Source organism: Dasypus novemcinctus, chromosome 16 (assembly GCF_030445035.2).
Source record: "Dasypus novemcinctus isolate mDasNov1 chromosome 16, mDasNov1.1.hap2, whole genome shotgun sequence".
Taxonomy (NCBI): Eukaryota; Metazoa; Chordata; class Mammalia; order Cingulata; family Dasypodidae; genus Dasypus; species Dasypus novemcinctus.
In genome coordinates this window covers 66,341,978-66,356,337 of record NC_080688.1, presented here as the reverse complement: position 1 = coordinate 66,356,337, position 14,360 = coordinate 66,341,978, and the positions used below count along the sequence as shown (strand labels likewise).

Genomic DNA, 14,360 nt, shown 5'->3' with positions numbered 1-14,360 from the left:
ATTTTGGGATGGTGATGCCCACTCTGCCTCTAATTGAGAGGGGGCTTAGATCCCATGGGGCAGATGGATGGCACTGTCTTGCTTAAGGTTGTAGTCTCTCTCTGTTCCTGGGGATGGGTGTTTTCCATCATTACCACCTTTTTAGTTGTCCTGGGTGAGTCTAATGTATATAGTTAGTACTACACTTGATAGGTGTATGGCCAAGAGCATGTCCTTTTTAATACATGTGCATCTGTGTTTCCAAAAGAGCTATCCATACTAATATTGCAACTGTGTGGGTGACAACAATGTAAATCCATTTAGTGAGGAGACTCTGGTTTGGTTCCTAGGTTATTTATCATGAGCCATTACCTGGACTTTGGAATTAAATGTAAAGACTCCTCTTGTCTGCAACCAGAAAGAACAGTTAATAAAGCCACAAATTAAGGACTCTGTGTAGTCTCAGCTAATCTTTGTTTTTAAGTTCATTGTTACATTCTATTAGGCTAATAATGACCAGAATAAGTTGCAAGATATTTGAATTGCTGCACTCAGCTGAACATGTTTATGTAGTCACCTATTTAATTAAGATGGTAGGGCTATAGCAGAGGTTCTTGACCTTAGCAGAAATAATGTGCTAGCAGAACATTGGAATCATTTGAGGATTAGAAACCAAAAAGAAAAGAAAAAACACCTGTCTGCATCCCACCCCCAGAGATGGAGATGCAGCTGGTCTGGCATGGGATCCAGCAGAGAGAGTTGCAGCAGCTCTGCAGCCAGGGTGGAGAACCATTCTCTGGTGAATAAATGATGGTTCTTAGCACTCAATGTGCTGCCAGAGCCCATGGCTTGCCCTTTTGGATCTGAGTACTTTGAACTTCCCCCTCTTTCCTGAACATTGCCTGTGTTTTCCCACCTTTTGCACTACCTGGTGCCTCTGCCAGAGGTCTTTGGGAGCACATTGTGCAGAGCCTGGAACGCTGAGGAGGGTGACTGTCACCTCATGCCAAGGTGTTCAGCAGGACCTGGGCAAGTTCTGATGAGTGTTTTGGAAATATCTCTCCAGCAGTAATGAGAACAATGGACTGAGTAAGGGACACAATATGATGCTTTTATGGGATCCAGGAGAGAAAGGAAGGAAGGAAGGACTGGACTTTGGGGGATGGATTAGGAAAAAATTAAGCAATACAGTCAGTTTTGCCTGCTGGAGTAAGTCGAGGGCTGTTTAGGCTGCCCCTCTCCTTGCTGGGTGGGTTGCCAGGCCATCCTCTTGGGGACCAGGGTGATGAGCAGATTGGTGGGAAGCTGGCCAGCTCTGTTTTGGACATGTAGGCTTAGCTGGAAGTTGCCCTAGATGGCAACCTGGAAAAGGGAAAGGAGATGTTGAACTGACTTCATAGATGCCCTAAATTTAAAAGATGAGCAAGGGAAACGGACTTTGGCCCAGTGGTTAGGGCGTCCGTCTACCACATGGGAGGTCCGCGGTTCAAACCCTGGGCCTCCTTGACCCGTGTGGAGCTGGCCCATGCGCAGTGCTGATGCGCGCAAGGAGTGCCCTGCCACACAGGGGTGTCCCCTGCGTAGGGGAGCCCCATGCGCAAGGAGTGCACCGTAAGGAGAGCCGCCCAGCGCGAAAGAAAGTGCAGCCTGCCGAGGAATGGCGCCGCACACATTTCCCATGCCGCTGACGACAACAGAAGCGGACAAAGAAACAAGACGCAGCAAAAAGACACAGAAAAAACAGACAACGGGGGGAGGGGACGGGAGTTAAATAAATAAAAAAAAATAATAATAAATCTTTAAAAAAATAAAAATAAAAGATGAGCAAATGATCAAAATCTAGAAAGGAAATCATGAAAGACCTGGCATCTTACTGGATGGCATGGCAAGGAGACAGCGTGGCATAGAGAAAGAGGATGGCCTTTATACTCAGTTCACAGATACACCTGGGATCAAATGCCTGCTGGAAAACTGACCAAGGAAGTTATTTCACTTGATTTAGTTGTATGTTTTCCTTCACTGCAGAATATAGTTTCAAGGATCAAATGAAAAAATGTTTTTGAATAGTGATGTTTTTGTACTGTAGGCTACAGATATGTGTATATCATACTTCACTGCCAGCTAATGACAACATTAATGCAATTCTGTAAAGTATAAAATCACAGAAAACATTTGCCTTGGTTGTTTACCCTCACCTAAACCCACAAGTTTCTGAGTTCAAGTGGCATTTTGTGTATTAGCAGATTTATTCAGTTGATGTGGTTGAATTGGTGTTGAAATCACAGGATACAGGAGATCGCAGCAATTATTGTCTACCCCATATTTTAAGGGTGAGGAAATGGGCACTTTCCCCCTCACAGTGAAGAATGCCTTAACCAGTGCTTGCAGTCACTACCTACTCTGGGCTGTTTGCTTCTCTGCCAGTAATGGGGTGGGCTTGGCGGTCACCCCTGAGGTTCTTTCCAGCTCTAACATTCTGTGATGCTATCACATATGGGATGGAGACAGCCTCTCTCCCAGGAACAGCAAATAACTGGAAGGGAAGATTTATTTTGCTGCTATCTAAATCATACCATACCTAGGAGGTTTATAAATAGAACTTAGCACTCTGAGGGCCACTGTGAGGCTGAATGGGAAAAATGATACTCAGATATTAAATGCACTAAGCATTAATCTCCTACACTATCAGAAGGCTCATTTTCATCTTACTGAGTAGACACTTTGGACTCTGACTGCTAAACACCAATTAAGCAGTTTCCAGTGAATATTCATGGCAGCCTTCTTGAATGCCCTGACTTGAGTGCTGGGTTGTGCCTGACCTCCAACTGGGGAGGGGGTGTGTGCCAGTGTGGGCTACCTGTGCTTGATGCCAGAGGTGCTTAGGGGTGCCTGGCTGCCTCCCTTACACCTGGAATCCCTGCTTGGACTGGTATGGTCCTTCCCCCAAGCACCCTCCCCCAATCTCTTCTGTCCACTTTCAGGCCTGGCTGTTGGTCTTAAGAGGGTTTATAGAACCTCTTGCTTGGCACTTCCAGGCCCAGCCACTCCAGACAGCAGAAATATTTTTTATAGCTCCTCCAACCTTGGGGAGAAGCCCTTTAGCTTTAGAAGAACTGTGCTTGAGTGGCTCTGTATCAAGCCCAAATCTACCTCAATGTAATTTTCTATAACCCCTTCTTACTTTATTCTACCTCCAACCTAGCCTTTGTCCCCCATTCGTACTCCCCCGCAATAACTTAATTTTGTACTCCCATTCTAATTCTCCCCTTCACCTGACTTCCACCTAACTCTGACCCCTCTAGCAAAAACCTAACTCCTCCCACAACCTAATTTCCCTTACTGTGACAGGTTTTAGTTTTGCATGCTTGCATATTACACAATCTGTTTAATTTACTTTGTGTTTATAAGAATAATAGCATGCCATATATAGCATTGTCATTTTCTTAGTGCTAGTTCAAAGATTCGTCTGTGTGGTTGCCTGTAGCTGTAGTTGATTCATTTTCACTGTTGTATACTATTCCATGGTGACAACCTACCCTAACTTACTTAATTGTGCTGGTATTCATGGACATCTGTAGTGTTTTCAATTAGAGCTGCTCTGAATAAACTTGAACTTTGTACTTGTCTCTGGTGCGCATGGGTGTGAGTCCTTCCAGATTAGGTCCCAGTTCTTTACCAGGAGTGAATTGCTAGGTCATAGGCTGGCTAGATGTTCAACTATGCATGGTCATGCCAACAATAAGCTATTTTCTCAGCCACCAGCAGTGGACAAGGGGTCCTGTTGCTTCATGTGTTTGCTAACACTTGATATTGCCAGGTTTCTTAAATTTGTCTATAGCTGGGTATAAAATGGTATTTGATTTTGTCAGTACGTTTACTTTTTATACACAGTTATTTTTTACCTCAAAATTTCTTTTTTTTCCTTTTTTTTATAAACTTGTTGCAGTGATATATATATAAATATTGTTTGTGTGTTTGTGGGAGTTGGAATGGAAAACTGGAAGCACTGTTCATTACTCCTGGAATATAGTACATAATGGAGCACCTCCTTTACTATTTGGTGGCTGACCCCATTAGTTCCTAAATGGGCACCTCATATCCTTCCTGGAATAGCTTGGGGTGTCATAGGTGGAGAATACTTGAGCTTTCCAGCCAGTGTGGGAATGTCTGTGCCGAAGAACCTTGTGCTTTGGGGGAGACTAGGTGTCACCGTCTTACCCTCCCTCTCACAGCTGTATCTCCTGCTTTTCGAGGCATGGATTACATGCCTTTGTCTTCCTGTCCTCACTCTGCTACCCACCCCAGAACCCATAGTGTGTTCCCAATCTCCCGTAAATGGAACATGGGAAGGGGACCAGAAAACCAGGTACAATTAATTTTATGGCTTATTTGTGTATATAGCATTGAGGATATTAGAGCAGTGAGTGATCATTTCTTCTACACTTTGCTTTAGGAATGAGGAAATAGGCTTGGAAAAAAAAACAAGGGAAAGCCCAAGATCCCAGGATGGGCAGGGCACAGTGTCTGAACCAGAGTTGTTTTCCTGACATCCAATTGAGGGAATTTTCTTGCTTCCAATCTCAGTGCAATTGCCAGTATCATGCCTTCAATACAGAATGGAGCCATCCATGGGTTTAATGACACTCTGCTGATTTATTGGTTCCCTCTACCTGGAAGATATATCCCCTCTCCTCAACCAGGCCTTGTAGATTTATGCTCTTATTTATTTATATACGTGCTGGTCTGTATTTGCTAGACTACAAACTACATAAGAATCAGCATCTTTTTTTTTCTTATTGCCCATCTCTGTCATCTGGAACAAAACCTAGAACATGGTAGAAGTTCAGTAAATATCTGTTGAATGAAGGAATGAATGGATTTGTGGTCTGCAGAGAAGAATCTGCAAAACTCCCACTCTTCCTAGACCTCTCTGTTTAGATGGTGATAACTGGTAGCTGGGCCTTGGGCTGAGATGCTTGGTCAGTCGCAGAATGTGTCCATCAAGTAATGAAGGAATATTTTCCTGAGCTTTCCAATCTCACCCAACTTTACAGGCATGACCCTTTAGAATAGTGGTAAGCATTTTTGTTCTACCCTATGTGCTCTCATTATTGCTTTCCCCATGTTGCTAGTCACTCCATGTGAACAGAAATATTCATGTTTTGGGGACTGTCAGTCTACCATCTTTTTAGGATCACTCTTCTTGAGCATCTCTCTATGTAGTACATGTTGTTTTATAGTATAGGCTCAGATTCTCTTATGCATCTTTCTCCATGCTTCATAATCCAGAGCCTCTTTGTTCTACTGGGTCATTCTGAGGACTCAAATGCCCTCTACAGTCAGAGAAGGAAAGAATGCCTCAGGACATCCCATACTGATATTGTTGTCAGATCTTCAGCAGACTCAAGTTGGCTTGACAGGTTACTGCAGAAGACAGGAATATAGCATTCCTGGTAGAGGGTCACCTGAACCCACGCTCTGTCCATTTCCAGAGGGTGAACCATAAGTATTACCAACCTAGAGGGAAGGAATATCTCTTCTTAATTAGTTGAACAAAAACACTGACCTTTCTGCCCCCACAACATTATAAACTTTGTAATTATAACTGAAGGAATGTGCATTTGGGAGAATTGATTATAACTCTGAACTTCGAGCCACAGGTCTGCTGTTCGTGGATTCTCCAGCATTCTGAGGCTCTCTGCCTAGGCCTCAGTAGATGTGCTTGGTAATGTTTCCATTTACCACAGCTGGAAGAACTGAGGTATCAATTCTTTGGGAGTGTCACTTAGTCAGTACACAAAACTATGCATTGTGCTGTTTAGTGGTTGGAAGATTTATGAAGTAACATATAGGTTTCATCTTATGGACCTTTTAACTTTTTTAGACTCTGAGGACAGGGTGTAGAGGTTATGAATCATATCAGTTCATAGGACACGATCATTGCTGATCCATGAAAGCTCCTCTTGTTTTAATTTGCACATTTATTTCCTTTTATCCAGTTGCTCTCTCCCATTCTTCTACTTCCTTACCATGGGCATCTATTTTTGTGGGTACCTTTGTATTTGCATTTGCTGTTTTGTGTGCAGACATTAATTTGTGAATGTATTATGTTTCATCCTGCTCCCTCTTCACTCAGCACTGTTTTTAAGATACGTCCATGTTGCTATATGCTAATTTGTTCTTGCAGTATGCTGTATCTGTGGATGCATTCACATTTTACCTCTCTATGCTCCCCATGATGGAGACCAGGCTACCCCCAACTCCCCACCATGAAAGACAACACAGTCATGAATTTTGTACATTCCTACTGAAATAAATTTACATATGAGAGGAGAAATAATTTAAACTCAGAAGGCCTACTTTTCAAATGCTTTCCAGAGTACATGTTCTCTTAGGCACTTGTGTGACATTTGTCCCTGGGATTAATACTCAGGAGCACAAGTCAGGACGTAGGATATATGTGGCCAGAATTTGATAAAAGAGGGCCTGGTTGCTTTCCAGAATGGCTTCAGCAGGTGACATGTTATCTAGCAGTACTAAAGGGCTCCTGTAATTTCATGTTCTTGCCTACACTTGGTTTTGTCAGGCTTTCTTGTCTTTGTCAGTGGTTGAATATGATCTCATTGTTCCTATTTGCATTGTTATTACTAAAGAGTTTGAATATCTTCCTATGCTTATTAGCCTTTTAGCTTTCCTCTTCTATATGCCTGCTTGTATCCTTTGCCCTTTTTTGGTCCTGGGGTTTCTGCCTTTCTCCTGTTTATTTACAGAAGCTCTTGTATATTCTAGGTATTAATTCTTCCTGTTTTAGACATTGTAACTATATTTTCTTAGGATGTCTCCTAATTATTAGCTCTGTCCATGATCCTGACACACATATCTTTGAACAGAAATCCTTAATAAAAATTCTTTATATCTCCATTCTCTAGCATAGTCATTTTTACGTTGGTAGACCTGCCTTGTGATGATGGAGTTGAAAATATAGTTAGAGACTGAGACATAGGTGAGAAGCAATAGATTATCCCATTAGTGAAGAAAATGTATTCTACGGACATGCCCAAATTTTCAGATTATGTGTCGTTAGAGAAAGAAATGATAGAGGAGCTTAATGATGTGTTCAGAGATGAAGTGCCTTCCCACTATTCCTTAGCAAGCCAGTTTCCCCTCCCACCTATCTACCGCTTGGGCTGTGTCTCTGGGCCTTAGCCATGTTTTTCCACCTCTTCATCCTTTCTCTGTGAGTTCCCTACTCAGGGACCTCAAGTCACAGCTCTCCTAGGTTCAGGGAGCCCTCATAGTCAGCCTGTTTCCCATAGGTGAGCTGTGAGAAGACTCAGCATCGCCTGGGACCACCATGTTTGGTTTTATAGGCTGTGCCTTGCACAGCTCTAGGACGTCCAGCCTTTCTAGGGCTCTCCTCATAATGCAGTCTGGGTTCTGGCCTACTCATTCAGATGTGAGTTGAGATCGGGACATCAAAGGACTTACATCCCAGTGAGGGAGATAAGAGTAGAAGGAGAACTCTAAGTAAACAAGTGAAATATTAGCAAGTTGTATAGTCAATGCTGTGAAGGGAAGGGAGGGGGTCAGGGAAGAGCTTCTGAAGTGACGTTTCAGCAGAAGGGATGTGTGAACTGAAGTGGGAGCTGAAGCCACCAGATTCTTACCTAATCTCTTATACCAAGGCTAGATTAAGTATGGAGGGGGAATGGGGGATCCATTAACGGATGCTTTACTGTATAAGAAATGGTATAATAATAATACAGAAAGGTCATGGCATAACCCCGTGGACAACTGCAAGGAGATGGAAGACTGTTCAGGTTGGACTCTGTCTCGCTGCCAGAGGGATTCTGAGCAGTGGAGAGAGAGGAACCAGTCTTTAGAGGGTTACATAAGAACGATGTATTAAAGGAGGGCAGGAGTGGGGATTAGAGAGCTGCTGCTGTAATGTGTGTCAGAGATGGCGGCCTGGCCCAAGAGATACCGAGAAGAGAGAGGAGTATATTTTGGAGGTAAGCTCAACAGGACAGTTTTGCCAAGTGTGAGGATGAGAGGATGGAGGGTGCCACAAGGGCCACACAGGTCCGAGGATGGGGCATCTGGCTTGTCAGTCACAGCCAAGATGGGTGCTGTAAATCAATCCTCTGGAGCTTTTCTGGACCGAATCTCCCATCTCTGAGACTACTTTAGCAGTGTTTCCTTATGGGTTCTGTGTACGTATTGCTGATTGGGAGGCCACAGGTAATAAACTATTCTCCGTAGGAAACACAAACAAGACAATACATCAGTGGGATTTCTTAAAACAAAGCTTCTGGAATGTGTTCCTGGCTGAGCAGCTCTTCTTTGGTTCAGTGACCTCTCATACCCTGGCAGCCACCTGTACCTTCTCCTTACCAGGCTGTCCCACCCAGAACTGGGGGTGTGGGTGACCTTGCCCAGCCAGGGAGCTTAAAGCCACTCTAGTGCTTTGGTGGGAAATTTTTGCCAGAGGAGTAGGATGATTTAGCACAGTTAAATCACTCCTCTCCAGGTGTCAAAGACGGGGAGCCAGTGTGAACTGGGGAGGGGCTGCATGTGTCTCTGTACCTGTTGGTTGTCAGTGCTCTGCCTGGAAGCTAGAGAATGGATGAGTTTGTTACCACAGATCCTCTGCTATTGCCTTCAAGGGTGTCTTCCTCTCTGGGGTGGTACATAACCAAAGACAGCCTGTGCACTAAATTTCTTGCCCATGGTTTACTTTCTCTAAATAAAGGGAATTTGACTGGACTCAAGAGAAAAGGCTTTATTGAAAAGCATTCTGACTCAAGTTGCCAGCTAACTAGTCTCTGTAATGAGACTGAATGGATGGAGCCATGCATTAGTTTTATTTCTGAAGGACACTGGGTAGGATTCCATACTTATAATTTGTCTTCCACAACCAACTCTAAAAACCCAAAATTTGAAAGCAGGACCGTTTCACCAGACATACTTCCTGTTAGTATCCTAGCCATGGAATCATAGAAAGTCAGACTAGAATAGACCTGGGGAGTTTAGTCATAACCCTTTACTTTAGAGATGAAGGCCCAGAGAAAAAGAGGCAACCCAAAGTCACACAGCAAGTCAAGTGACCAACCTGGAACTAGAACTGATGTGAATAGAGGGTAAAATGGGCAATGTCTTGCAAGTGGTATAAAGCAAGTAGTGTGAAACTTTAGAAGATGAAGAACTAATATCCTGCTGCCATGCTGGAGTAAGGAGTCAGGAAGGAATAGACCTTGGGCATGGGCAGGACTTCAGTAGAAGGGTACCCACTGAAGGTGCTCTCAGGTGAAGGGAACACCATACTGCCGTAAACAGCAGTGGTGGGAAAGCGTGCAGTCTTCAGGGACGATCAAGTGGTCCAATTTGGCTGAAGTGCAATATCATGGCCTCACACGTGTAGACGTCATCTCAAATAATCTTGAAGCACATCTGTGAGATGAGAGGGTCCTGCGTAGTGTGCCCAGGGGGCTTACAGAGAGCCTGCTGATGGCAGAACCAGGACTTAGGCCAGATCCTTAGACTAAAAGCCTAGTGTCGTCTAAGTGTACCACTGTTTGCTGCCTACTTGTTAGGGGTTTTAGGGTTAGGGATATGCCTTATAGAGGGTTTCAGATGCTCGGGTAAGGAGTTTGGATTTTATTTGATAAACACTGAGTAGTTACTTAAGGCTTTTAAGTGTGGGGGGAGGGGGCGGGAGAAGATGATTAGAGCTGTGCTTTAGGAATTTAATCTGGCAGGAGTGTTAGGATGAATTGGAGACCTAGAGTTTCTAAATCAAGTAGACCACTCAGAAGAACATGGACATAGTTGGGGGTCAAGTTCATAAGAGAACGAGCTGGAGTAATGTGAGGGTGAAATAAGTTAAGTACCTTCTGTAAAATTACATGTGGTGCAATCAAGGTTAAAATTCAAGTCTGTTTTTGACACCCACACTCTTGATTCCAGTTCTCCAGTCAGTTGGAGGGAAAGCTAATATGTATAGTACAAGGTGAGAGCACTGTTGCACATTATCCCTTGAGGTTAAGTTATGGGCTTTTACAAATAGTAAACCTAATGTGCACCTAGCCCTGTAGTGGGCTGGGGATGAGAGTGTGTGCAAAAGCATGGTAATGGAGCTAAATAAAAATCATCAGTTTTTCTTAATATTTTAAATTGGTCTAAATTTTACCTTAAAAGGTACTTGTTAATCTATGAGAAGGTGAATTTATCTGACTTTAACCTACATGTCAGCATCAGGTCTAATATCTACCAAATTAGGGAGCAGTTAGGACCAACAGCTGTTTCCCACACTTTTCATGCCCAAGAGCCTCAAGTTTTTTTTTTTTTTTTTTAATGTGGGCATATTTATACCCCCTGATATCTTGGTCATATATATACACTATTATTATTCCAAAATTTGCCTCTATATCCCACCAGGTATTTTTTCCCTGCCTTGATTCTTTCTCCTTTTGAATTCCTGACACTTTTTTTTTGTCACGTAAACCAGCCCCCTTTTGACTTCCTAGGCCACTTAACCTTAGAATAGCCTCTTTCCCCTCAAACTTTTGCCCCTTGTATGAGTTCTTCTCTTTCCTGAGAGTGACTTTTCAGTCACTTCCCAGTTATGTGCAGGGCAATTCCCATCTTGACTCTGCAGGTAGAAAGTGACAAGTGTCACCAGTCTGTGCCTCGTTAGTTGTCTGTGCCAAATGTACTGTTGCCTGGGTCTCCTTGCAGACCAGCTTCCTGCGTGTCCATGCTGCTGCAGGAAGCCTGGCCGCACTCCCTCCTGCAGACCTGATTCTTTCTGACCTGGCATCCACTTGTGTCCCAGGATCCTTAAGTACTGTGGGCAGCACATACCTCTCCATTCCCGTTGGCCTTCTGCTGACTAAGGTGCAGACACATCCTGGGCCGTCTATTTAGGTTAAACACACAGACTTGGGGTGTGACTCTTGCAATCCAGTTCTCCTTGTTGCAGATACAGGGAGTTTTAAAGATGGCATCAAACCTGTGTCCATTTCAGCGGTCCAGAGCCACCTTAATGTTCTTGGTCACCTGGGATGGTTGTGCTTCTGGGCAGTTCTTGAAGGAGTTGCTGGTGAAAAGAGGCGTTGTTGACACCCGTCCTTGTCTCCAGGGTCCTGCAGATGTAACCTAACATTTAAATAAGGAATAGATTGGAATGGGAGATAGAGACACTCAAAAACTTCTTTAGAGACTGCCTTTAAAAAATTTATTTATTTATTTATTTATTTATCCTCCCTCCCTCTATTATCCGCTCCCTGTGTCCATTTGCTGTGTGTTCTTCTGTGTCTGCTTGTATTCTCATTACGTGGCTCTGGGAACTGATCCTGGGATCTTCCAGAATGGGAGAGAGGCGATCATTTTCTTGCACCAGCCACCTTAGCTCCCTAGTCTATTGTGTTTCTTATTGTCTCTCCTTTGTGTCTCTTTTTGTTGGGTCATCTTGCTGCACTAGCTCTCCACATGGGCCTGCACTTCTGCAAGGGGCAGCATTCCTTGTGTGGGGCAGCACTTGTGCATGGGGCAGCACTCCACTTGGGCCATTTTGTCTTCACAAGGAAGCCCTGGGCATTGAACCCTGAACCTCCTGTGTGGTAGGCGGGAGCCCAATTGCTTGTGCCGCATCTGTTTCTCATAGAGGCCACCTTTTAATGTAAACATTTCACAAGAACAAGGAGAAACACACTGTTGACAAAAATAATACCTTAAAACTACAAGGGATCTCAGATAGTCACTTCGTATTCCATCCCTTGAATAGTAGTAGGTTTCTACAGAAGATTTCAAGGAATTGGTTGTATAGCAAATTTGAGAGATGTGTATCTTCAGCTTCAGCTTCTCAACAGTGTCTTCTAGCCACCTATATTGACTCCGGTCCTTCCCCTTTGATGATGATCTATGTGAGCTGAGACCTTTCTCACAGCTCCTTGTAGAACAGCTGATGGTTGGTTTCTTTAGCCCAGCCACCACACATGGCTCTCCCCTTGGTGCTCCCACCTGCAGCCCTGTTACCTTTTTTCTGTCTACTCCATCTCTAGTTGGGCACTTTCCCTTTTGTTGTAACCCTGTTCCCAGCTTCTTAGCTATTGGCCCAGGTCAGAAGAGGAGACCACCTACTCTTTCCCCCTTTGCCATTCATTCATCTGTGTTGTAAGCCACAACCTACTTGTGTTGGTAATTAGCAAGACAGGCCAGACCTCCCCAGTGGTATCTCTTCAGAAAATAGTTATATAGATTGATATGTAGACAGATGGATAAATGGATGATGGATTGATAGATGGCTTGATAGATAGAATTATATGGCAGATGTGGCCAGATGTTAACATTGGTGAATCTGGTTATCTGGAGAGTTGAGTGTATGTTGGGGTTCTCTGTGTGGGGTTTGTATTATTTTCATACCTCTCCTGCAAGTTTGAAATTATTTCAAAATTTAAAAATCTAAATAAACATTAAAAAAAATGTTTATACTCTTTATTCCAGGAACTGGTGTAAAGAATGTGAACATTGGGCTGGTTCCAGGAGACCTAAGTTCTAAGTCTACCTTTATACTCTCAATGTCCTCATTTTGGAAAGAAGGGAGTTAGATGAATTCATCTTTATGGCACTTGTAGTCCCAAGCATGTATATTGAAATATATAGTCTGTGCCAGGCATTGTTAGAAGCACTAGGAATTTGAAGCAAAAAATGTGTCTTCTTGGCAGTGGGTATGTGAACTGAAGGTAGATGGTTGGGTATAGCCCTTATAAGCCATTCATTTCCCAAAACTATGGCTTAAACACTTGTCCTCACTCTGCCTGGAGACCTTCCCATTACTTGACTGTCCTACTGTATGTTTTAAAGGGGTAAATATAGATGAGTTTTCATTGGACTGACTGATATAGAATATTTTCCTTGCTTCTATTTAGTCTAACACACATCTCTCTTATTGCAAATTATAGTGGTTTTATCAAATTTCTAGGATGCTTTAGGCAACATTAGCCTTGTGGTCAATAGCTTGCCATTTGTGATAGATGTGTATGAACAAAACAGGTCAGAACTGTGGTGGCATGCTAGGCTTAAATACAAGAGGAGGAGAAAAGATCCTTGTTCTTGAAAAAATACAGTTTATACTTTGGTGTAAGATGGTCATGTTACAGAAGCAAAGATGAGACTACAAACTGAAAGTGTTTGTAAATTCTCAGAGGAGGTGAAGGGGTGACATGGGGACAGTGCCCTCAGAGAGGTGGCCAGCTGGCTGCATCTCCTTTCCTCTGGGTCATGAAGAGGATTATGTGCTGTCCGTAGTCCCTATTCCAGGGCTTCCTTTTCCTCCTGCATACCCAGGTCTTAATTGTGGGTATGTGAGGGAGGGCAGAATGGTTTTATGTTTTCCCTCCAAATTTATCGCTAAGAGAGGGAGAGAGATTCCCGATCAGGCTGAGGTCCTTGTCAACAAACAGCAGAGCCTTTCCATGGCCAACAACTGACCAGAGCCTTTTCCCTTCCAGAGATGAGAAGAACCAGTCCATCATAGTCAGTGGGGAGTCTGGAGCTGGGAAGACGGTGTCAGCCAAGTATGCCATGCGCTATTTCGCCACAGTTGGTGGCTCAGCCAGTGAAACCAACATCGAAGAGAAGGTCCTGGCATCCAGTCCCATCATGGAGGTAATGCCTTCCAAAAGTCCCTGCCCTGCTGGCTGGAGGCTCTCCTGCTGGCAGCAAGATTGCTGGATGTCCAGCCTGCCATGACTGATCCCAGGAATCCTTAGAAGTAATGCACATAGTTACTCTCCCTGAGAGCTCATTGGACACTGTTAAGGAAAAAATTATAGAGGTGCATCTAAAACTGTGGACTTGAGAATATTCAGGCCTGGCTGTGTCCTTCAGGGCCCCAGGATTGGGGTAGAGTGTCCTCCTCATGTGCTCCACCTGTTTCGACTCCACCGGGTTCTTGAATGTTGGAGTCACGGTCCTTCCCCACCTACCCCCACCACTGCTGCTGTTCCCGTTCCCTGCTGCCATCATGTGCCAACACCATTCGAGACCTTGGAGGGCCATCCGAGACTCAGGAAGGCAGCTGTCATGGAGGGGTGGGGAAGACTAGAATATTCGTTGTATTCTCCAAAAGCTATTTGGATATTTATCATGGGGGGTGGGGGTGGAGGCAAATGGTATGTGATAAAATAGCATCTTTTGAGTCTCAGAAAGCAAGTTCCCATGATGGCTTGACCTGGCAGGCCAGGGTAGGTCCTCTCTGCATATTTGTTCCTCCTGTAGTAGCCAGGGCTTCATAAGAGGGGTCTGGGCTGCAGGGGCCCAGAGCAGCTGATGCAAGTGCAGGGCCAGGATACTGTCTAACAAATTAGATCATGTTTAGG

At 44.0% G+C, this 14,360-nt stretch overlaps 1 protein-coding gene across 1 annotated transcript in view; it reads left to right on the top strand.

Annotated features, from left to right (window-relative positions):
- Window positions 1–14,360, top strand: part of MYO5B (myosin VB) — a 373,786-nt gene that overhangs the window by 192,326 nt on the left and 167,100 nt on the right. The window contains exon 5 of the mRNA XM_058277683.2: window positions 13,491–13,647. Within this exon, the coding sequence (XP_058133666.1) occupies window positions 13,491–13,647 (157 nt within the window). The remainder of the gene's footprint in view (window positions 1–13,490; window positions 13,648–14,360) is intronic.